This window comes from Chiloscyllium plagiosum, chromosome 1 (assembly GCF_004010195.1).
Source record: "Chiloscyllium plagiosum isolate BGI_BamShark_2017 chromosome 1, ASM401019v2, whole genome shotgun sequence".
NCBI lineage: Eukaryota > Metazoa > Chordata > Chondrichthyes > Orectolobiformes > Hemiscylliidae > Chiloscyllium > Chiloscyllium plagiosum.
This window is the reverse complement of record NC_057710.1, coordinates 58,630,553-58,654,783: the sequence shown is the minus strand read 5'-3', so window position 1 is coordinate 58,654,783 and position 24,231 is coordinate 58,630,553. Positions and strand designations below refer to the sequence as shown.

General features: G+C 41.1%; 1 protein-coding gene across 2 annotated transcripts in view; it reads left to right on the top strand.

Annotated features, from left to right (window-relative positions):
- The window catches only part of pdzd2 (PDZ domain containing 2), a 420,957-nt gene that overhangs the window by 304,882 nt on the left and 91,844 nt on the right, over positions 1–24,231 (top strand). For both annotated transcript variants that reach the window (XM_043687429.1, XM_043687436.1), the window contains one exon: positions 21,582–21,669. In XM_043687429.1, coding sequence (XP_043543364.1) covers positions 21,582–21,669 — 88 coding nt within the window. The remainder of the gene's footprint in view (positions 1–21,581; positions 21,670–24,231) is intronic.

Below are 24,231 nucleotides of genomic sequence, written 5' to 3'. Positions count from 1 at the left end.
TATGTGTGCCCATGGCTACCCCTTTGGTCTGGAGGAAGTGGGAGGATTCAAAGGAGAAATTGTTAAGGGTGATGACCAGTTCGGCCAAACGAATGAGAGTGTCGGTGGAAGGATACTGTTGGGGATGTCGGGAGAGGAAGAAACGGAGGGCTTGGAGGCCCTGGTTATGGCGGATGGAGGTGTAGAGGGATTGGATCTCCATGGTGAGGGATGAGGCGTTGCGGGCCGGGGAAACGGAAGTCTTGAGGAGGTGGAGGGCGTGGGTGGTGTCTCGAACGTATGTGGGGAGTTCCTGGACTAGAGGGGATAGGACAGTGTCGAGGTAGGTAGAGATGAGTTCAGTGGGGCAGGAGCATGCTGAGACAATGGGTCGGCCAGGGTGGTCAGGCTTGTGGATCTTGGGAAGGAGGCACTAGACTCCTAAACCATCACCACACACCTCCCCAGTTCCAACACCTCTTTCTCCCCCAAGGCCCTGACACTCACCTTTCCTGCCAACGCAACCAACAACACCTGATACCTGACATATCCCCACTCCTAACATCTGACAATAGGGCTTAGTGATTAGAACTGCTGCCTCACAGCACCAGGGTCCCAGGTTCAATTCTAGTCTCGGGTGACTGTCTGTGTGGAGTTTGCACATTCTCCCCGTGTCTGCGTGGGTTTCCTCCAGGTGCTCTGGTTTCCTCCTACATTCCAAAGATGTGCACGTCAGGTGAATTGGCCATGTTAAATTGTCCATAGTATTAGGTGCATTAGTCAGACGGAAATGGGTCTGGGTGGGTTACTGTTCGGAGGGTCGGTGTGGACTGGTTGGGCCGAAGGGCTTGTTTCCACACTCAAGGGAATCTAATCTAAAAACATAACATTCCTGCCTTATCCCCCAGGATGTGACGCTCCTCTTCCCCTCTGATAGCCGACACCAAAGTTTCACCCCTCCTCTGCCAAAACTGCCAGAGGTGATGCCTCTCCCCACAATCAGACCACCTGTTACTGGAAGTCAAGCAAGCAATCTGACAACTTCGTGACAGTGGAGTGAAGTCATCGTGAGCAGTGTCCCTGATTTGATGTACCCATGTACCAATAAGCAGCAAACCGATAGGAACCACAGAGACTGTCCAAGCTTGTCCATTATGTTGATTGTCATTCAAGACATTTCAAGTTATCACTTGTTTAAAGAAACAAATATGCACTATGAAAATAATTGAGGATATGTAGGTGATGAGGTAAAGCTGGATATCATGAGTGTACATGTGAAAACTAACAAATTTTCTCAGATGATATTGGCAAGGGCAGCATGTAGTTGAGTAATAGTGGGGGGGGTGCAGGCAATGGTTAGATCCTTGCAGACACTAGAGTAATATGGCACTTTACCTGGCTCTGAGAGGGCTTTACAACCAATAAATTATTTTTGAAATGTACATATTTTGGTTATGTTGCAAAACAAGGAGACATTTTTTTCTGTGTGATTACTTAGAGGTTATTCACCCTTAATGCGACAACACAGCTAAAGCCTAATTCCATCTATATCTACATGTACGTATTTCTGTCAGTTGTCATTAGGTTGAAATCAGGAACAGGAATGTTTTTTGATATTTCCTTTCTTCCAGCATAGGAATACAGAGGACAATTGTAGCAACTGATTTCACTCAGACTAGAGCGATCTTCTGTTGCCCTCTGACTAGATTCAGTTAATCATGAATTTGGAAATGCTGTACTATTTATAACTTCATTGTACTCATCCTTCAATATGTTTGGTAGATGATGCTTATCATATAAAATATGTGCTTTTGTTGGTGCATGAGTACTCAAAGCTTTATAAAATTTGCAGCTATAAATCTCCATGTAACTGGTGCAGAGAGAACTGGCATAGGTAGATTACAGTCTGGTACAAAGCTACACTGTTCCGAATAGTTAGAGGCCTAAAACTCAGGATATAGTCAATCTGTGGGTCATTAGGTGAGGTAGATTTTGTCATTACTCACCCAGGCAAATGGAGGTCAGGTAGGGGGCTGTCCACTTTCCACTTGTGAGTTCACCAAAATGACATACTTATTAATAGGTATGAAACACGAAAACTCTCAGAGAATTATGTAGGCAACAAACTACCATTTCAGAAATACTTTCTTATGAGGGAGAAACCATGAGACTAAACTCCCATGTGCTCGTGGAATATAATAGTTTGATTCTTCCATATGCAATCCAAAAATTAAACAATTATAAACAATTCTCCCAAAAGAATGTTGAATGAATCATCAGGAAACTAAATACTATTTTCTCAGTTCCCAAAAGATTACATCTCAGGTCAAAATACAAAGAAGCCCTTTTAAGCATCTAATCAGAAATAGTTTCCATTCCAGCATGGAGGACAATTAAAATGTCAGGTATAATCATGTAATGTGTGCACATTATTCAGCTCTTTGTTTGAGTGTTTCAAATGTTCATTATTCACAAAAATACCATAGCTTTGAGTTATTTGTTTTAATTTTTTTAAATGATAAACATAATGGCAATAAAGTTTTAAAAATCAAATGTTTATGGAACTTTTGTTCATGAAGTCACAGAGCTCCAGATAAAATAAGGTATTGTGAAATTATTGAAATTGTTAACAAGTATTTTTCCACTTCTGAAAATAGGACCACAATTGCCAGGTTTTTTCAACACTCCGCCAGAATGATCATGCTTAAAATTTAGAGCTGGAATTTTTTCCGAAATCTACTCTTCATCCCAAACCTGTAGTGCTACTGCACTTATCATTATTCTTCACTTCATGAATGGTGCTGGGGATTTTTTTTCTTTTTCACAATTAAGAAACCTTCTGCTTAGAGGTACAATAAGTGATTGAGTTGCTACAGGAGCATGGGACTTGCAACCTTCTTGAAGTGATTCTTAGTTTGCACAGTAGCAGTAGCTAGAGAAATTAGGCAACTTCCCTGTCTCTCTCTCTCTCCCCCAGCTGGAGTATTTGTAGCAGGAGGCAAAGCCGCATCCAGCAGTCTTCCAAGTTAGGTTAGGGGAAAGGAATATGAGTCCATGACATGGTAGCAATGGCAGAACTCACTACCTGTTATGATTTTCTACTGCTTTCTGCTCTGGGGAAGGATGTTGCTGGAAAATCCAGTTTTTGTGTGCAATTCTGGCTTCCATCCTATTGGAAGGATTTGTGAAACTTGAAAGGGTTCAGAAAAGATTTACACAGATGTTGGGGGTTCGAAGATTTGAGCTACAGGGAGAGGCTGAATGGGTTGGGGCTGCTTTCTCTGGAGTGTCAGAGGCTGAAGGGTGACCTTGAATAGATTAGTTACAGATTGAATTGATAAGTTACAGTGTGGAAACAGGCCCTTCGGGCCAAGTCCACACTGACCCGCCGAAGCGCAAACCACCCAGACGCATTCCCCTACATTTACCCCTTCACCTAACACTACAGGCAATTAGCATGGCCAATTCACCTAGCCTGCACATTTTTGGACTGTGGGAGGAAACCAGAGTACCCGGAGGAAACCCACGCAGACACGGGGAGAATGTGCAAACTCCACACAGTCAGTCGCCTGAGGCGGGAATTGAACCCAGGTCTCTGGCGCTGTGACGCAGCAGTGCTAACCACTGTGCCACCGTGCCGCCCACAGGGGTTTATAAAATTATGAGGGGCCTGGATAGGGTAAATAGACAAGGTCTTTTCCCTGGACTGGGGAAGTCCAGAACTAGAGAATATCGGTTTAGGGTCAGAGGGGAAAGATATAAAAGGGACCTAAAGGGCAGCTTTTTCATGCAGAGGCTGGTGTGTGAATGGAATGAGCTGCCAGAGGAGGTGTTGGAGGCTGATACAATTACAACATTTAAAAGGCATCTGGATGGTTGTATGAATAGGAAAAGTTTAGAGGGATATGGGACAAATGCTGGCACGTCAGACTAGATCAGTTTAAGATATCTGGTTAGCATGGACGGGTTGAACTGAAGGGTCTGTTTCTGTGTTGTACATCTCTATGACTCTAGTGTCAGCAAGTTAATTGAATGTGGAGAGGTATCACTGCCAAGGTTGATCCAACTCTTAACTGACATCACTGATCAGTCACCAGTTCCATGGATTTTGCTTGTTTATTTTCTCCTTCTCTGATTGGGAACATAGACTAATGATTTAGGGAAATAGGCTCAAATCCCAATATTGCAGCTGTTGGATTTTAAATTCAATAAATCTGGAATTGGAAGCCTTACCATGAAATTTTCATCAATTGTTATAAAAACCCATCTCATTCAATAATTCACTAAAGGAACTGATGAGCATAGTTTTGTTAAGGGAAGGTCATGTTTGATTGAATTCTTCGAGGAAATGACGAGGAGGATGGAGGACAGTAGTGCACTGGATGTCGTCTACATGGCTTTTAGTAAGACATTTGACAAGGTCCCACATTGGCAGACAGGTCAAAAAAGTAACTGTCCATGGGATACAGGCTAATGTATTGAATTGGATCCAGTGTTAGCTTAGCAAGAGGAAACAAAGGGTAATGGTCAATGGTTGCCCTTGTGAATGGAAACTGTTTCAAGTGGTGTTCTACAGGGCTCAGTGTTGGGACCTCTGATTGTTTCATACATTAACAGTTCCGACTTGAACACCGGGGGGAGCACAATTGCGAAGTTTACGGATGACACAGAAATTGGGCATGTAGTGAATAATTTAGAGGATAGCTATATGCTCCAAAATGATGCAAATGGATTGGTGAAGTGGCCAGGAAAATGGCAGGTAGAATTCAACTCTGATAAGTGTGACATAATGCATTTGGGGAGGTCAAAGTGTAAAAGGGAATACACAATAATATGCTGAGAGGAGCAGATGAAGTGAGACATCTTGGCTGCAACTGCACAGGTACTTAAAGGTAGATAAGGTTGTAAAGAAGGCATATGGAATGTTCTCCTTCATTAGCATAGAGTCATAGAGATATACAACACGGAAACAGACTATTTAGTCCAACTCATCAATGCCGACCAGATATCCCAACCCAATCTAGTCCCACTTGCCGGCACCTGGCCCATATCCCTCTAAACCCTTCCTATTCATATACTCATCCAGATGCCTTTTAAATGTTGCAATTGTACTCTCCTTGACCACTTCCTCTGGCAGCTCATTCCATACACATACCACCCTCTGCGTGAAAAAGTTGCCCCTTAGGTTTCTTTTATATCTTTCCCCTCTCACACCCTAAACCTATACCCTCTAGTTCTGGACTCCCCAGGGAAAAGACTTTGTCCATTTATCCTATCCATGCCCCTCATGATTTTATAAACCTCTATAAGGTCACCCCTCAGTCTCCGACGCTCCAGGGAAAACAGCCCCAACCTATTCAACCTCTTCCTTTAGCTCAAATTCTCCAACCCTCGCAATATCCTTGTAAACCTTTTCTAAATCTTTCAAATTTCAAAACATCCTTCCAATAGGAAGGAGACCAGAATTGCACGCAATATTCCAAAAGTGGCCTAACCAATGTCCTGTTCAGTTGCAACATGACCTCCCAACTCGTATACTCAATACTCTGACCAATAAAGGAAAGCATACCAAACACCTTCTTTGCTATCTTATCTTCCTGCGATTCTACTTTCAAGGAGCTATGAATCTGCACTCCAAGGTCTCCTTGTTCAGCAGCACTCCCTAGGACCTTACCATTAAGTGTATAAGTCCTGCTAAGATTGCTTTCCAACAATGCAGCACCTCAACATTTATCTAAATTAAATTCCATCTGCCACTTCTCAGCCCATTGGCCCATTTAATCAAGATCCCATTGTAATCTGAGGTAACCTTCTTCGTTGTCCACTACACCTCCAATTTTGGTGTCATCTGGAAACTTAATAACTGTACCTCTTATGCTCACATCCAATCATTTATATAAATGACAAAAAGTAGTGGACCCAGCACTGGTCCTTGTGTCACTCCACTGGTCACAGGCTTCCAGTCTGAAAAACAACCCTCCACCACTACCCTCTGTCTTCTACCTTTGAACCGGTCCTGTATCCAAATGCTAGTTCTCCCTGTATTCCTTGAGATCTAACCTTGCCACCCAGTCTCCTATGGGGAATCTTGTCGAATGCCTTACTGAAGTCCATATAGATCATGTCCACCGCTCTGCCCTCATCAATCGTCTTTGTTACTTCTTCAAAAAACTCAATTAAGTTTGCGGTACATGATTTCCGTGGGCGGCACGGTACGACAGTCTGTGTGGAGTTTGTCCATTCTCCCCGTGTCTTCGTGGGTTTCCTCCAAGTGCTCCGGTTTCCTCCTACAGTCCAACGATGTACAGGTCAGGTGAATTGGCCATGCTAAATTGCCCATAGCGTTAGATGCACTGGTCAGAGGGAAATGGGATTGGATGGATTATTCTTTGGAGGGTCAGTGTGGACTTGTTGGGCCAAAGGCCTGTTTCCACACTGTAGGGAATCTAATCTAATCTAATCTAAAGGCCATGTTGACTATCCCTAATCAGTCCTTGTCTTTCCAAATAAATGTACATCCTGTCCCTGAGCATTCCCTTTAACAAGTTGCGCACCACCACCGTCAGGCTCATTGGTCTATAGTTCACTGGCTTGTCCTTATCACCTTTCTTAAATAGTGGCACCACGTTAGCCAACCTCTAGTCTTCCGGCACCTCACCTACGACTCTGGATGATACAAATATCTCAGCAAGAGACCCAGCAATCACTTCCCTAGCTTCCCACAGAGTTCTAGGGTACATCTGATTAGGTCCTGGGATTTGTCCACGTTTGTGTTTCAAGACATCCAGTGTTTCCTCCTCTGTAATATGGACAGTTTTCAAGATGACACCATCTATTTTCCTACATTTTATATCTTCCATGTCCTTTTTCACAGTAAACACTGATGCAAAATACTCATTTAGTATCTCGCCCATCTCCGACAGATCCACACAAAGGCCACCTTGTTGATCTTTGAGAGACCGTATTCTCTGCCTAGTTACCCTTTTGTCCTTAATGTATTTGTAAAAACTCTTTCGATGCTTCTTAACTCCATTTGCCAAAGTTATCTCATGTGCCCTTTTTGCCCTCCTGATTTCCCTCTTAAGTATACTGCCTTTATATTCTTTTAAGGAAGTATAGAATACAAAAGCAGTGATATAATAATGAAACTGTATAAAACACTGGTGAGGCCATAACTGGTGTATTGTGTACAGTTCTGGTCACCACATTACAGGAAGGATATAATTGCTGTGCAGAGAAGATTTACTAGAATGTTGCCGTGGCTGGAGAGTTGTAACTATGAGGAGAGATTGGAGAGGTTGAGGTTGTTTTCCTTGGAACACAGAAGGCTGATGGATGACATGGTTGAGGTGGACAAAACTGTGAGGGGCAGAGATAGCATAGACAGCAGAAACCTGTTTCCATTGGCAGTGTGTTCAAAAACCAGGGTCATAAATTCAAGGTACATACAAAAAGGTTAGAGGAGACATGAGGAGAAGAGGTTTTACGCAGAGGGTGGTGGATGTCTGTAATTTGCTGAGTTAGTGATGGAGGCGGAGGCCCTACACTTTTAAAAGGTGTGTATAAGCTGCAGGGTTGTGAGCCATGTGCAGGAAGATGGGATTTGAAAGGGCAATTGGGTGTTTTTGGATCAATATAGACAAGGTGTGCTTTATCATTTCTGTGGTTGTATGACAATAGCACCCTCAAACAGGGAGGTTACATCACCTAGAGGAGTAAGCAAGAGAAGAACCTGAGACAGGCAGTCAGCACTAGCTAGAGAGGCAGTTGAGAAATGGAACCATGACAGGCATTCTGAGCTAGATTTATTGGAGGTGACTATACTGGTTCTTGTTCAATAATGGAGGAAAGAGCTCGCTGTTCGGTGAGTCTCTAGGAGGGGTTAAGGTTTTTTCCATTCTTAAATACTATCATAATATACAAATTGATTGCAAAGGTAATAAAAGACTGCATTAGTAAATTAATAATAGTGATATGATATTGCCACTATTTGAAATGAACATTCAATACCAAACCATTTCTGTAACATGGCTGTAGGATGACAGAGATTGGTTCCTGAGTATTGAAGTGTATACAACAGCCAAGAAGACAATAAACCAGAGCTAGGTAAAGGTGGAGGAGTACTACTGTTCAACAAAGATAGTATTTATGCAATAGTTAGAAATGACGTTTGTTCAGGAGTTGGGGATGTAACAGTGGTTTGGAGATAAGTAAGTGTAGGGAAAAGAAGTCACTAAGGAAGTAGTTTACAGGTCTCCTAATTGTAACCACAATGTAGGCCAAAACACATTAGAAGAAATACTATATGCTTCTGATAAAAGGAAGGCAATAATCATAGATAACTTTGCTCTAAATAGAAACTGAAAAAATAAGAATGGCAGCGGTCGTCTGGATGAGGGAATCATAGAACACATAGAGCATCACATTCAGGAACTGGCCAGAGAGCACTTAAAGTGGACTTAGTATTGTGTAATATGTCAGGATAAATTAATAACCACAGAATAAAGGCACCTCTATGTATCAGTGACCACAATATGATTGAATTTTACATCCAGTTTGAATGGGAGAAGATTGGGCCTAAGGCTAGTATCTTAAATCTAAATAAGGGTATGTATGTGGGCAAGAAAGTTGAATTAGATAAAGTGAACTGGCGTACAAGACTAGGGGTTAGATCAATAGAAATATTGTGACAGATGTTTAAGTGAATATTTAAGAATACTCAATAAATATATTCCACTATGTTAAAAAAATTCTAAGGGAAGGATGCAACATAGTGGACGGCACGGTGGCACAGTGGTTAGCACTGCTGCCTCACAGCGCCAGAGACCCGGGTTCAATTCCCGCCTCAGGCGACTGACTGTGTGGAGTTTACACGTTCTCCCTGTGTCTGCGTGGGTTTCCTCCGGGTGCTCCGGTTTCCTCCCACAGTCCAAAGATGTGCAGGTCAGGTAAATTGGCCATGCTAAATTGCCCGTAGTGTTAGGTAAGGGGTAAATGTAGGGGTACGGGTGGGTTGCGCTTCAGCGGGACGGTGTGGACTTGTTGGGCCGAAGGGCCTGTTTCCACACTGTAAGTAATCTAATCTAATCTAAATTCGTGGTTAACTAATGAAGTTAGGGAAAGTGTCAAACTTAAGGAAAAGGTATACAATTGCACATTGATGAGTGACAGCTCAGATGATTGGTCAGAATATAAAGAACCACAGAGAATCACTAAACAATTCATAGAATCCCTCAAGTGTGGAAGCAGGCCATTCAGCCCATCATATCCACCCTGACCCTCCAATGAGCATCCCATCCAGACCTACCCCTTCACCCTATCCATATAACCCTGCACATCTCATGGCTAATTCACCTAAACTACACCTTCCTGGACACTATTGGCAATTTAACATGGCTAATCCACCTAACCGGTGCATCTTTGAACTGTGACAATAAACCAGAGCACCTGGAGGAAACCCACACAGACAGGGGGAAAATGTGCAAACTCCACAAAGACTGTCGCCTGAGTTAATCAGGAGAAAAAATTTAGAATATGCAACAAAGCTAGCTAGGAATGTAAAAATGGATAGCAAGAGTTTCTACTGGTATTTAAAAAAGAAAAAATTAAATCAGGTAAGTATTGGTCATCTAGAGAAAGATGAGGAGTTAATCAATTATAAGGAAATGGTAGATGAAAGCATCAAATGTTGTTTCTGCCTTCACTATAGAACACATGGCAAAATGGATTCAGAGTGAGGATTAAGTGAAATTGCAGTCATGAACAAAGTAGTACTAAGCAAACTGATAGCAGGCTGATAAGTTGCTGGGTTTGGATGGACTTCATCTTAGAGTCTTAAAAGAGGTATGTCTAATGAGGTGCTAATTTTCTAAAATTCCTTAGATTGAGATAATGTTCCCATTAGACTGGCAATAGCAAATATAAGGAGAAAGTAAGGTCTGCAGATGCTGGAGATCAGAGCTGAAAATGTGTTGCTGGAAAAGCGCAGCAGGTCAGGCAGCATCCAGGGAACAGGAGAATCGACGTCTTGAAGAAGGGCTTATGCCCGAAACGTCGATTCTCCTGTTCCCTGGATGCTGCCTGACCTGCTGCGCTTTTCCAGCAATACATTTTCAGCAATAGCAAATATAAGCCTCTATTCAAGAAAGCAGGCAGATAGAAAACAAGAAACTGTAGGCCAGTTAACTTGACCATCTGTTATCGGGAAGCTGTTGGAATTGACCATTAAAGAGGTGATAACTGCACAATTTGAAAAACTCAAAATAATCAGGAAGAACTGGTGGGTAAATCATATTTAACCAATTTATTGGAGTTTTGATGGAGTAACATGTATTGTGGTAAAAGGGGAGCCTGTAGACATACTGTACTGGACTTCCAGAGGCATTTGACAAAGTGCTATGTTAGAGATTATTGCAGAAATTATAAGCTCACGGCAAAGGAAGTAACGTAGTAGCTTGGACAGAGGATTGGCTGACTGGCAGAAAATAGAAAGTGTGCATGAATTGCTCTTTGTCTGATTGGTAGGAGTTCCCTACAAGTGGAGTTCCAGAGTTGTTTGTGCTCATCCCTCAACGTTTTTCAATTTACATCAATGACTTAGATGAGGGGGTGAAGGCACACTACAGACACTTGCAGACAGCCCCAAGATAGGTCGAAAAGTACATTGTGAAGAAGTTAGAAGGAAGTTGCAGACAGATATACATAGCTCGAGTGAGTGAAAACCTTCTGGCAGAGGGAGTATAATGTGGAAAAATGTGAAGTTGTTCACTTTGTCGGCAAGAGTGAAAAAGAACAGTATTATTTAAATCGAAAATGACTGTAGAATTTTAAGGGAGGGATTTAGATGTTCTTGATGGATGGGTCACAACAAGTGATACAGTGTGTAATCAAGGCAGTAATGTGAAGATTTCTTTATTACAAGAGAATTACTAGATAGATCCCTTGAATTTGTGAATTCTGAGGATATTTGGACAGGTTGAGTTTTGAAGCCACTGGAGTTTTAAAGAGCAAGAGGTGACTTATCAAGACGTATAAGATCCTGAATAATCTTTGACAATGTGGACTTAGAAAGGGTGTTTCCTCTTGTGGGTGAGTCCTGAACTAGAATGCACTGTTTTAAAATTAGGTGTCACCCTTTAGTATAGAGATACGATTAATTTATTTTCTGAGTATTACACAACTTTGGAATACTCCGGCTCAGAACGGGGTGGAGGTGGGGTCATTGAATGTTTTTAAGACAGATGTAGATAAATTCTTGTTAGGCATTGGAATCAAAGGTTATTGGTAGACAGGAATGTGGAATTTGAAACACGAATAGATCATCCTTGATCTTATTGATTGGCAGAGTAGGGTCGAGGGATGAATGACTTATTTCTGCTCCAGTTTGTATGTAATGTCCTGTAGAGAGGGACTTACCTGATGAGACAAATGTTACTCCAGATACATTGACTCTTAACTGCCCTCTGAAGTGGCTTAGCAAAACATTCACTTCAAGGGCAGTTAGTAATGGGCAACACATGTGGGCCTTGCCAATGAGGCCCATGTATCCCATGATAGAATAAGGAAAAAAAATCGCAACAAGGAATTGAATTTATGAACTTTCTGCTTTTTTTGGCTTAGTACTGATCCACATACCCCAGAAAGTTCAAAATTATTTTGCACAATTGAATTTGCTTCTTTTTTGACTGCATTTCACTGTATGGGCGGTAGAACAATGACCAAAATATTATTCATCTACATATGTTGCTCTTCTTGATAAATTGGCATCAATTATGCAGAGATTATGCTTTTGGAAAAGAGTGTTTTTTATTATTGTGTACAGGTTAAGGCTGCTTGTTTGGTTAGTCAAAAACTTTGCACTGCAGCCTTACAGTGGCTGCCAAACTGATTCCTTCCCTAAAACAGATCCCTCTCATGTTGGAGCATTGTCCACATTTTTAGAGAGCGGTATTTAGTTTGAGATTCCTGGGTTACACTCTGTAGAATTGCATCTCAGTAACAGCTGTGATTCTGCTACATATCTTACGGACATTAACCGGAAGCTGGCATTTATGTTGCCTGCGTTTTAAATGAATACATTCTACTTTTAAAAAGCTCAAAATTGTTTAGTTAGAGAGATGAGCCACAGCTCCATGTATACTGTAATGATTAAGTAATAATGATTTCACACACAATGATTTTAAGCATTGTTTCAAATCATCCCATGTTTATAATCAAAGGAAAATATATTTTAATTGAAAATGTTTCCCCATTGACATACCAAACTCTACTTACTGGTCTTAAATGCCAATAAAAACTAACATGAAGTGGTAGGTTTTCAATTTCCGAGAATGAAACGAGTGGACTTTGATTTTTTTTTTTGAGGATCTCATAGCGCACTTAAAAACAAGTCACTCTTGCATAACTTCTGGCATGTATTCCTTTACTGTGTGGAATCCAAAGAGCCTGGCTGGAAGGAAATAACTGGAGCAAGACTGCAAAGTATTTGAAATCTGATCAACGTACATACCATTCAAGATAAATGAGAAGCAGGCTCTTAAGTCAATGATTCATATTGGCAGCAAAATGACAGAACTAAGGACATTAATGCCACTAGTGCAAACATGTTAATATAATCCCCCTCCCAAAAGAAAACTATTAAGCAATATAAGTATGCAACTGTTCGCAGCACAATGGATAATGAGTGTCTCAAGTGTTGATTAATTAGTTGTCCTTTTACAATTCATTATGTTTGTGCAGGTGGATAAAGTAATGAATTGTTTGCTTTTCATAACTTTACATAGGGACTATTTGTGAATCTCAGTGAATGGAGGCAATGAATGCAGCTGGTTCTGCACAAGGAACCAGTATAAATGTGATTTACCGTAAATTCCTGAATGGAAATCAAAACATAGCCTGAACATTTATATCATTGTAAATGGGAGTTTTGGAAGAATAAGATGTCACATACTTACTGCCTAGGGTTATTGATCTTTTGAGAAGTTGCTATTAGAGGTTTTAGGGGTGACTTGCAATGCTATATTAAGTCATGAACTAGCTGTGTTGTGCTGGTTGACACTGGCTAGCATACCATATTACAACTTTCACAAGTCGTATGATGATGTGGTGTTACCATCATCTGAAATGTGCAGTGCAGCTGCCCCAGGAATGTTGAGGGAACTACTGTTTCATTCTTTCTCAGTGGACAGAGAATGATTTACCATGGGAGTTGATTTGAATGATCGCATAGCATTACAGGGGAAAAGGGAAGGCCTTGTATGCTGCCTCTGCAGTAGAGGGAGCACTTATTGTGCATCCAGGTGCACTGTCCGTGATGTCACTGGCCAGAGATACTGTGAGTAGCTGCCTGCGTCAAAGAGCAATCTTTTGGATGGCTGCTGATCTCTGCCCCAACCCTAAAGCCATAAAATGTAGTAGCAGAAGTAGGCCATTCAACCCATCAAGTCTTCTCCACCATTTAAGGAAGTCATGGTTGATCTGACAATCCTCGACCCCACTTTCCTGTCTTTTCTCCATAATTCTCAATTCCCTCACTGATTAAAAATCTATCGTAGCCCTGAATGTATTTAATGACCTTGCCTTCATAACTCCACATGTTAAAGAATTCCATAGATTCACTGTCAGCTGAGAAAAGGAATTCTTCCTCATCTCTGTCTTAAAGTGAGACCCCTTATTCAGAGATAATGCACTCTGCTGCTAGACTCTCTAAGTCAAGGGGACACCACCTTTCTGCATTTACCCTGTCAAGTCCTGTAAGAATCTAAAATGTTTCAATAAGGTCACCTTTCATTCTTCTAAACTTTAAATACATGCCCAATCTACTTAACCTCTCATGTATAAAAAAAGCCCAAACGTGTGTTCAACCTAGTGATCATTCTCTGGACCGCTTCCAGTGTCAGTATACCGTTCCTTATTGTTGGTGTTGTATAACTACTGCTTTGCAGAGTTTCAGCAAAACATCCCTTCTTTTATAGTGTATTCTCTTTGAAATAAAGGCCGTTCATTCAATTTGCGTTGCCTATTAGCTCTTGAACTTGAATGATAGATTTTCTTGATTAATGGATGAAGTCTCTCAAATCCCACTGTGTTGTAGCTTTTTGCAGTCTTTCTCTATTTCAATAATATTCAGCTCCTCTGTTCTTCCTGCCAAAGTGAATAACCTCACATTTTCCACGTATAGAGCTATCAAATTACCCTGTTCTGGATGACTTCCATCTTAACATTGCCCAAGTTCTGACTGATGGCACCTTCAGAATCTCAATTGCTACCTTCTCTGTCAGGGTTAAAATGTGGAACACCAGCATATCATGATCTGTCTCATACATTTTCCTCAAACTGTGCACTATCTTCTCCTGCATAATGAATAGAACCAGATTTATGAGAGGGCTGGTCTCCCTCGTAATGTTCACATGAGATTGGGCTTTGCTTAGGGCAATGTTCATTTGAACCCATATGTTAGGGTTGCTGACACTTCAGTAGTGCAACTGGCCACTTATCGGACAAAGGTAAAGAGAATATTGTTATTGAGTATGGTGTGTTCACATGCATGTTGCTGTATGCACATCTAATGTGAAGGTGCCCGTGTTGGACTAGGGTGGACAAAGTTAAAAATCTCACAACAGCAGGTTATAGTCCAACAGGTTTATTTGGAAGCACAAGCTTTCAGAGCACTGCTCCAAAAGCTTGTACTTCCAAATAAACCTGTTGGACTATAACCTGGTATTGTGACTTTTAACATTGTATGCAGAGTTAAACCTAAACATGAGGTGTCACTTGCCACTCACTTTTCCATAAGAACATAAAAACTAGGAGCAGGAGTAGATCATCCATGCCTGCTCCACCCTTCATTTCAATCATGACTGACTTTCAGCTTCAAATCCACCTTCCTACCCAGTCAGCCTCATTTAACAGCTCTATTTTAGGATGAATGGGATACAGTACACTCCTAGGCGGAGTTGGTACTGCAGATGCTGGAGATCAAAGTCAAGATTAGAGTGGTGCTGAAAAAGCACAGCAGGTGAGGCAGCATCCAAGGAGCAGGAAAATCAACATTTTGGGCAAAAGCCCTTCATCAGGAATGTGCCTCATGTCCAACGCATGCTGTGGTTGATACCCTTGGAAGCCAAAAGTCTGTTATTCATTTTTATGTCTTCAATGATGAAGCTTCCATGGTCTTCTAGGGCAGATCATTCTAAAGATTTGCACCCCTTTAAGTGGACAAATTTCTCCTTAGTCCTAAATGATTGACCCCTTATCCTTAGACCAGGAGACTGTGCCCCCATATTTTAGATTCCCCGGTCAGAAGAAATCAATTCCTCACCATCCGTCCTGTCAAGCCCCCGTATAATCTTGTACGGTTCAATGAGATCACCTTCATTCTTCTAAATTCCAGAGAATGTAGAATTAGTTTTCACTGTTGTCCATCATGGAACAACCCTGTCATCCCACTGACTTACTTACTAAATCTTCACAGCGAGGCCTCCAATGGAAGTATATTTTTCTTTAAAAATCGCAACCAAAACTGCACATGGTACTCTAGATCTGGTTAAACCAAAGCCCTTTACAAGCAAGGCCTGTAAAATTGAAGTAAGACAGATTTATGAATTACAATTAACTTGCAATAAAGTCCAACATACCATTTGCGTTTCTGATTGCTAGCTGTACCTATATGCAAACTTTGTGTTATTTGTACAAGTACAACCATTTTCAATGTTTTGCTTGTTTATTCTTACAGCAAAATTGAGTAATATAGTATATGAATTTCAATACTGGTGTGATACCAAGTATGAAGACTGTACATTCCAACAACTGGATGATCAGACCAGACAGCATATCCCTTCAGCTGTTCTCAATAAACCAGATTGTACTCATCCAGCCTGCGCTTACAAAACTAGAAACTCGGTGTATAACATTGTATATGATTCTGCAATTAGACAATGCTGGATAATGATTGATTGATGAGGGCAGGGCGATAGATGTTGTCTACGTGAACTTTAGCAAGGCTTTTGACAAGGTCCCACATGGCAGATTGATAGAAAAAGTGAAGTCATATGGGATCCACGGTGAGTTGGTAAGATGGATGCAGAACTGGCTTAGTCTTAGAAGACATAGAGTAGCAGTGGAAGAGTGTATTTTTGACTGGAGATCTGTGACCAGTAGTTATGCAGTGATCATTGCTGGACCCCAGTTGTTTGTAATATATATGAATGATTTGAAGGACAATGTGGGTGACCTAATTAGTAAGTTTACAGCCAACGCAAAGATTTGGAGCAAGGGAGAATGAGGAGAATTGCCTGAGGTTACAAGAAGATATAGGTAGGCTGGAGACTTGAGTGGAGAATAGGCAAAGGAATTACAAATGTAAAGTGATGCAATTTGGAGCTCTAATGCAGGAGGGAAATATACATTAAATGGCCTTTGGTAGAACCCTTAGTAGCATCAATATACAGAGGGTTCTAAGTGTACAGCTCTGCAGTTCCCTGAAAGAGGCAACACAAGTGGATAAGGTGATGAAGAAGGTATATGGCATGTTTATCTTCATCAGTCAGGGCATAGAGTATAAAAATTGTTGCGGATGTTATAGAGCTTTAGTTAGGCCACATTTGGAATATTGTGTACAGTTCTGGTTGTCACTTAAATATTGAAGAATGAGAGGCAACCTATTAGGAGTCTACAAAATCATGAAAGGCATGGATAACATTGATAGTTGGAGTCTTTTTCCCATGGTAAATGCCTGGAATGCACAGCCGGTGGAGGTGGTAGAAATATATACAACAGCAACATTTAAGAGGCATTTTGACAGCTACATGAATAGGCAGGGAATTGATGGATATGGACCACATAGAGGCACAAGTTTTTTAGTTTAGAATAGCTTCATATGTCAATGCAGTCGGGGTGGGCCAAAGGGCCTGTTCGTGTGATGTATTGTTCTTTGTTAATCCTGAGTGTGTGAAGAATTACACTGACAATCAATTTAGGATTGTCAGTCAGGCTTGAAGGGTTGCACATTGGTGTGTACTAGAAGCTACATGTATACAAACTATGTCTGTTTCAGCTGAGCAAAATAGGTGACAGGGCAATGCCTTGACAAATCAGAAACCTGACTTATCAAATGTTTTTCTGTACCCAAAGAGTTACATTGTCAACAAACTCTAATGCTGGTCAGCATAGATGTGGTGGATCGAAAGGCCTATTTCACTACTATATGACTGTATGACTAATAAATTTGTCAAACATAATTTCCCTTTGACTCCAAGCACCATGAAGTCTCATGGGACCAACTCAAACATGGACAAGAAAACCTCTTGCTGACTATTACATAACATCCTCCCTTCACTGATGAATCAGCTCCATATTGAGCACCATTTGGAGGATACACTGAGGGTGGCTAAGGCTGGTAAAATGTACTCTAGGTTGGGGATTTCAAGCATGGCTGTACATAGCATTACTGATCGAGCTGCTCAAGTCATAAAGGACGGAGCTGCTTGAGTAAGTCTGCATTAGGTGATGAGGGAGCTAATAAGAAGGAAAAACATACCAGACTGCAGTCTCACCAACCTGCCAGCTACAGATGCATCTATTCATGAAAAGATCAGTAAAAGTCACCACAGCGCAGTTCCTGTAAAGGCAAAGTCCAACTTTTACATTGACAGGACATTGCATTGTATTGTGTGGCACTATCAACATGCTAAATGGGAATTATTTTAAACATACCTAGCAACTTAAGGCTGGGTATCCATGAGGCACTGTGAGCTATCAACAGCAACAGAATCATGTTCCAACACAAGCTACAATCTCCTTGCTTGGCATTTCTCCACTCTACCATTACCATTAACCTTAGTTCAGTGAATAATGCAGAAGGGCATGCCAGGAGCAGCACCAGGCACACATAAACATGAGATGTTAACCTAGAGAGGCCACAAAACAAGATTACTTGTGGCAAGTGGTAGACCAGTGGTTCCACAGCTAATGGATCATTTCTAAGCTCTGCAGTCCTGCCACATCTAGTTATGACTGATGGTGGACAACTAAACAACTCACGAGAGGTGGAAGCTCCACAAACATCTCAATCCTCAAAAATGGAAAAGTCCAACATGTCAGTGCAAAAGATAAAGCTGCAGCATTTGCAACAATCTTCATTCAGAAGTGCCGAGTGGATGATCCTTCTCTGCCTCCTCAAAGGTGCCCAGCATCACAGATACCAATCTTCAGCCAATTTGATTCACCCAATATGACTTTAAGAAACAGACCCACTGGACACTGCAAATGCTATGGGTCCTGACAACTTCCAGCAATAATACTTGTGTTCCAAAACTTTCTGCTCCCCTAGGCAAGCTGGTCAGTACAGCTACAAAACTGGAATCTATCTGACAATGTGAAAAATTACCCAGCTACATCCTGTACACAAAAAGCAGGACAAATCCAACCTGGATAATTACCACCCCATCAGTCAACTCTCAATCATCAGTAAAGTAATGGACAGTGCTGTCAAGTAAACAAAATAGACATGCAGGGCCAGGTGATACATTGTGCCTGCATGATTTGGGAGCTGGTGGACCACACTGTGGTTCATGGTGACCACACCTGGAGCAACTATAGCTTGCTTGAGGAACACTGGCTCAGAGTCGATGTACTGGAGTTTGAACTTCGAACACTGTGACACATCAGGTAGGGGGAGAGTAATCTGGATGCTGTGTTTCAGGAGGCTGTCCTGATGAATGCCTTCGATGAACTACCTCAAATTTAGTCAGTAGTCAGGGATAGGAGTGTATGACTACGAGCATGGCTAATAGAGGGATCCAGGAGATAGTGCTGAAGAAGCCGCAGCACCTGAAGGAGACAATGGCTTAGTGGTATTAACGCTAGACAAGTAAGCCATAAACTCAGCTAATGTTCTGGGAAGGTGGGTTCAAATCCTACCATAGCAGGTGGTGGAATTTGAATTCAATAAAGAATCTGGAATTAAGGCTCTAACAACGACCATGAAACCATTGTTGATTGTCAGGAAAAACCCATCTGGTTCACTAATGTTCTTTAGGGAAGGAAACTCATCCTTACATGGTCTGGTCTAATGTGACACCAGATCCACAGTGATGTGGTTGACTTTTAACTGCCCTCCAGGCAATTAGGAATTGGCAATAAATACTGGCCACATCCTGTGAGTGAATAAAAAAAAAGCTCTTGAGCTTGTCTAACAGGTTTGAGATTCTTGCTCACTATGGATGAGAGTGATGGCTGTAGGGAGAATGAGCAAAATGACCATTGCACAGTGGTATAGGGAGCCATTCAAGAGGGGAGAGAAAAGAGAAATGTAATTGTAATTGGAGATAGTTTAGTCAGTGGAATAGATAATGTTCTCTGTGGCCAGGATCAAGAGTCCTGAAGGCTGCATTGCCTGCCTGGTGTCCTGTTCAGGGTATCTCATTTGTGCTGCAGAGGAACTTGGAGTGGGAGGAGAAAAATTCAGTTGTCGTGGTCCACGTAGGCACCAATGATATAAGTAGAAAGAGGAATGAGGTACTGCTGAGGGAATATGAATAAATTAAAATGCAAAACCAGAAAGTTCTCTGGTTACTACCTGAGCTACAAGCAAATTGGCACAGGGTCAACAGTTAAAAGAGGTAAATGTGGGGCTCAAAGATTGGTGTGGGATAAAACGGATTTGAGTTCATGGGACATTGGTACCAGTACTGAGGAAGGGTCACTCGACCCGAAACGTTAACTCTGATTTGTCTGTACAGATGCTGCCGGACCTGCTGAACTTTTCGAGCAATTTGTATTTTTGTCAGATTTACAGCATCTGCAGTCTTTTCGGTTTTTATTTCAGTAGGATTGCGTGTTAGTAATGGGGCTATTTGTTAACAGAATATAAACGGATGGGGGTGGAATATGTGAATGTCATGCTAAGGAGCCGTAAGAATGTAGGGAAATTTGACAATAGAACTAACTTAAAAGTTTTTGAATCTGAATGTACAAAGCGTTCAGAAAAAGGTCGATGAACTGAAGATGCAAATCAAGGTAAATGAATATGTTCTCATTGCCCTTACAAAAACATACCTACAAAGAAATCCAAAACTGGGAATGTAACATTCAGGGATATCTGACCTTTCAAGAGACAGGAGGGCTGGAAGAGTTGGTGGGGTAGCACTGTTACTAAGAAATTAAATGAGGATAGTTGTGAGAGATGATCCAGCCTCAGAAGGTCTGAAGTTAAAAAACAGCAAGAGAAAGAAGACATTGGTCGGGATAGTATATAGACCCTCAAATAGTAGCCATGCCATGCTGTGGGCATGGTTATAAATCAAGAAATAATAGGAACATATAAAAAGAATAGAGCACTATTCATGTTGATTGGGTTAATCAAATTGAAAAAGGTAGCTGCAACAATGAATTCATAGAGTGCATCAGGGATGTTCTCCTAGAGCAATATGGATTGGAGCCAACCAGGGAGCAGGCTGTTTTGAAGCTAGGCAAAAGTGAGGACTGCAGATGCTGGAGATCAGAGTCTAGATTAGAGTGGTGCTGGAAAAGCACAGCAGGTCAGGCAGCATCCGAATAGCAGGAAAATCGACGTTCGGGCAAAAGCCCTTCATTTGAATCTAGTAATGAGACAGGTTTAATAAATGAGCTCAATGTAAAAGATCCCCTAGGTATTAGTGATCATAATGTGATGGAATTTAATATTCAATTGAAAGTGAGAAACTTGGGTCGGAAACTGTGTTTATCTTAAATAAAGGGAATTATAATTGAATGAGAACAGAGTTAGCAAAAGTGAACTGGGTGGATAGATTAACAGGAATGGCAGTAAACAAGCAGTGCCAGGCATTTAAAGGGGTAATTCAAGGGGCAGCATTTGAAGAGTAAGATGATGAGGAATTCCTTTTTTTAGATGGTTGAGTGTCTTTGGAACTTCTTGCAAAAGGGAGATGTGGGGACAGAGTCCTTGTGTATATTTAAGACTAAGATAGATAGATTCTTGATAATAGGAGAATCAAAGGTTATGGGAAAATGCAGCAAAGTAGATATGAGGAATGTTAGCTCAGCCATGATCCTATTGAATGGCGGAGGAGGCTCGAGGGCTGAATGGCCTACCCTTTTCCTATTTCTTATGATGTTAAATCAAGGATAGATAATACAACACCTGGAAGACAGATGCTATTTTAGAAGCTGATAGAATCCATTTGTTCAGAGATAAAATTAAATAAAGTTTGCATAGCACCTCAGAGAATTTAACTTTGTTCAGGGTAATACAAAATGGTTCACAGTATTTTAGTATTGTTGTAATAAGTGAGTAAAGGTGTGAACTTGGACATGCATATTAGAAGTTCAATTGTGGAAACCCAGTGGAACCCACTGATCTCCCTATCCAAATTCCTAATGTGCATTACTAATGCATAAAGCTCTAGGTGGGAGCAAGACTTTATAAAATCTTCCCTAATTGCTGTCTGTAATTTTTTCCAATGAACTGATTAGTTCACTCTGTACTGGTATATGAATCCCACAGTGAATCCTGACAAGTTTAATCTGCAATTATTTTGATAACCAGACAGTAAACTGGTTTATTAAAAGTAAGTTTATTTCTCCTATTCCCATGTGTCCTACAGGTCTCAGAACAGGAAATGGATGAGGTGATATCACGTACTACACACCGGGAGAACATAAACAAAGATGGACAACTATCACATGCCACAGGTACCAACAGCTTTTGAATTTCCTTTTGCCTTCAATTTTTTTCTTCTTGTGAAATATGTGCTTTGAACAATATAAAAATTTTCTTTTCTGAAACCCCAGATGAAATTTTCACCAAACCTGTTGGGTGGAAACAAGATTATTGTGCATTGAAACTTACGTGAAAATTTTATGACCTTATACTCAATTCTGATCTGACAAACCTGTCTTAAAAATGATCCATTCGTAACCAAGGTGGTGGGCGTCTCAGACGATAGAAGTACAGCTTACATAAAAAAAAAATCTATGTTGTATGTAAAACTCTAGTTTCTTGTCTGCGAGAGAACTCAGCCGAGAGTATCCCAACACTCAATGGAGTATGATGGAAACAAAAATGAACAATTTTCATTTTTATTCATCTAGAGTCAAGAAGACTAAGAGTCTTGCTTCTACCCAGGATTTTAACTTGCTAATAACCTTGTCCCACAAGGTTATCCCTATTATTGTAATTTACCATCAGCAGCTTGCGATGGCATAATAATAAAATAGAAGTTAAAAAGAAAAGAACTGTTTAACCTATGAGTTGCTCAATCTTGCTATATTTGAGTTTGTCAATGGTTAGGATAAAAGCTTGGTAGAAAAGCTAAAACCAATCAATATGTGGGGCTGGATTTTAAATATTTGCGTAGGCTAATGTAAGTAGAAACTGAGTGGTCTGCTTGCTCCCACCCCACTGTCTCAACTTGCAGCCTCAAGTGTCGGAGACCAATTAGTGGTCAAATGGCAGCAAGATATCTGATTGTGTTGTGAAGAGATGCTCCACTGATATTCAAGGCCGGGGTCACTTTAGTGGTTTCAGCTGTAAACCGGAGTTTGATCACAGCTCCAAATTCACAGACTTTCTCAATCTTTGTTTTTTTTTATTACAGTGGGCTTCAAAATTTTAAAAATAAAGTTTTATTCTTCTTTTATGAGATGTGGATGTCATTGACAAGGCTGACATTTGTTTGACATCCTTAATTGGCCTTGAACTGAGTGGCTTGCTCAGATATTTCAGAGTATTGAGCACTAACCACATGGCTGTGGAACTTGAGTCACTTGTAGATTACACGAGGTAAAGGCAGCAGAGTTCATTCCCTGAAGGATGCTTGTGGACAAGGTGGATTTTTATGACAACTAATGATAGTTCCATGGTAACCGTTTCTGAGACCAGCTTTACTTTCCAGACTTCTATTCATTTGAATTTAAATTCCACTGGCTGCAACCGTGGGATTTGAGCCTTTATCGCCAGATCATTGACCTGAGCTTCTGGATTATTAGGAGAAAGTGAGGTCTGCAGACGCTGGAGATCAGAATCGAGAGTGTGTTGCTGGAAAAGCACAGCAGGTCAGCATCCGAGGAGCAGGAGAATTGACGTTTCGCCTGATGAAGGGCCTATGCCCAAAAGTCGATTCTTCTGATCCTCAGATGCTGCCTGACCTGCTATGCTTTTCCAGCAACACACTCTCGACTTAAATCATGGCCCTCTGGATCTCAATCCTCCTGCCAATGAGGACAGTTTATGTTTACGGACGCTGTCCTGTCTCCTCATGATTTTGAATGGCTCTATGAAATACACTGTTAAATCTTCATAATGTAAACAGTCCCAAGTTCTCCAATCTGTCCCATAGCTGAAGTACCTCATTCCTGGAACCATTCTGTAGGACTCCCTCTAATGTCTTCATATCTTTCCTAGCATTCAATATTAATTTATTTGCTGTTGGAGGGTAAAACTTCTTCTTGCCAACACAATTCAAAGTTTGCTTTCAATACATTATGTTAAGGTTGAGATATGAAGTTTTATCTTTCAGCATTGACATTCATAGCTTTGGAAAGCTGACATAGTTGAAAGAAGACTACTTGATTTGAAATGGTAGCTCAATTGAAATTTTGGAAGTATTTCAATTACAATTCAATCCTCAGCTATTCCTTCTATTCCAACCTTTTCTTAACAGATTTTTGGCCTTCACTCCCTTACTCACTTACTCACATAACACATAAAATAGAAGCAAAAGGATTTAAATTTCATCTCATGAGCTTTGAGCAAACTTCAAACTAATTTAAATGTTTTAGTAGGGTCAGAGGTGGGGGTAAAAGAGGGGGAGGTGTGGCATTGCTTGTCAAAGATAGTATTACAGCTGTGGAAAGGACGATGGATGAAGACTCGCCATCTGAGGTAGTTTGGGCTGAGGTTAGGAATAGGAAAGGTGAGCTCACCCTGTTAGGAGTTTTTTACAGGCCTCCTAATAGTCCTAGAAACGTAGAAGAAAGGATTGCGAGGATGATTCAAGAGAAGAGTGAAAGTAATAGGGTGGTTGTTAAGGGGGACTTTAACTTTCCTGATATTAATTGGGAAAGCCAAAGCTCAAGTTCGTTAGATGGGTCAGTGTTTGTCCAATGTGTGCAGGAGGGTTTCCTGACACAATATGTAGATAGGCCAACAAGAGGTGAGGCCATACTGGATTTGGTTCTGGGTAATGAACCAGGCCAGGTGTTAGAATTAGAGGTAGGTGAGCACTTTGGAGACAGTGACCACAATTCGGTGAC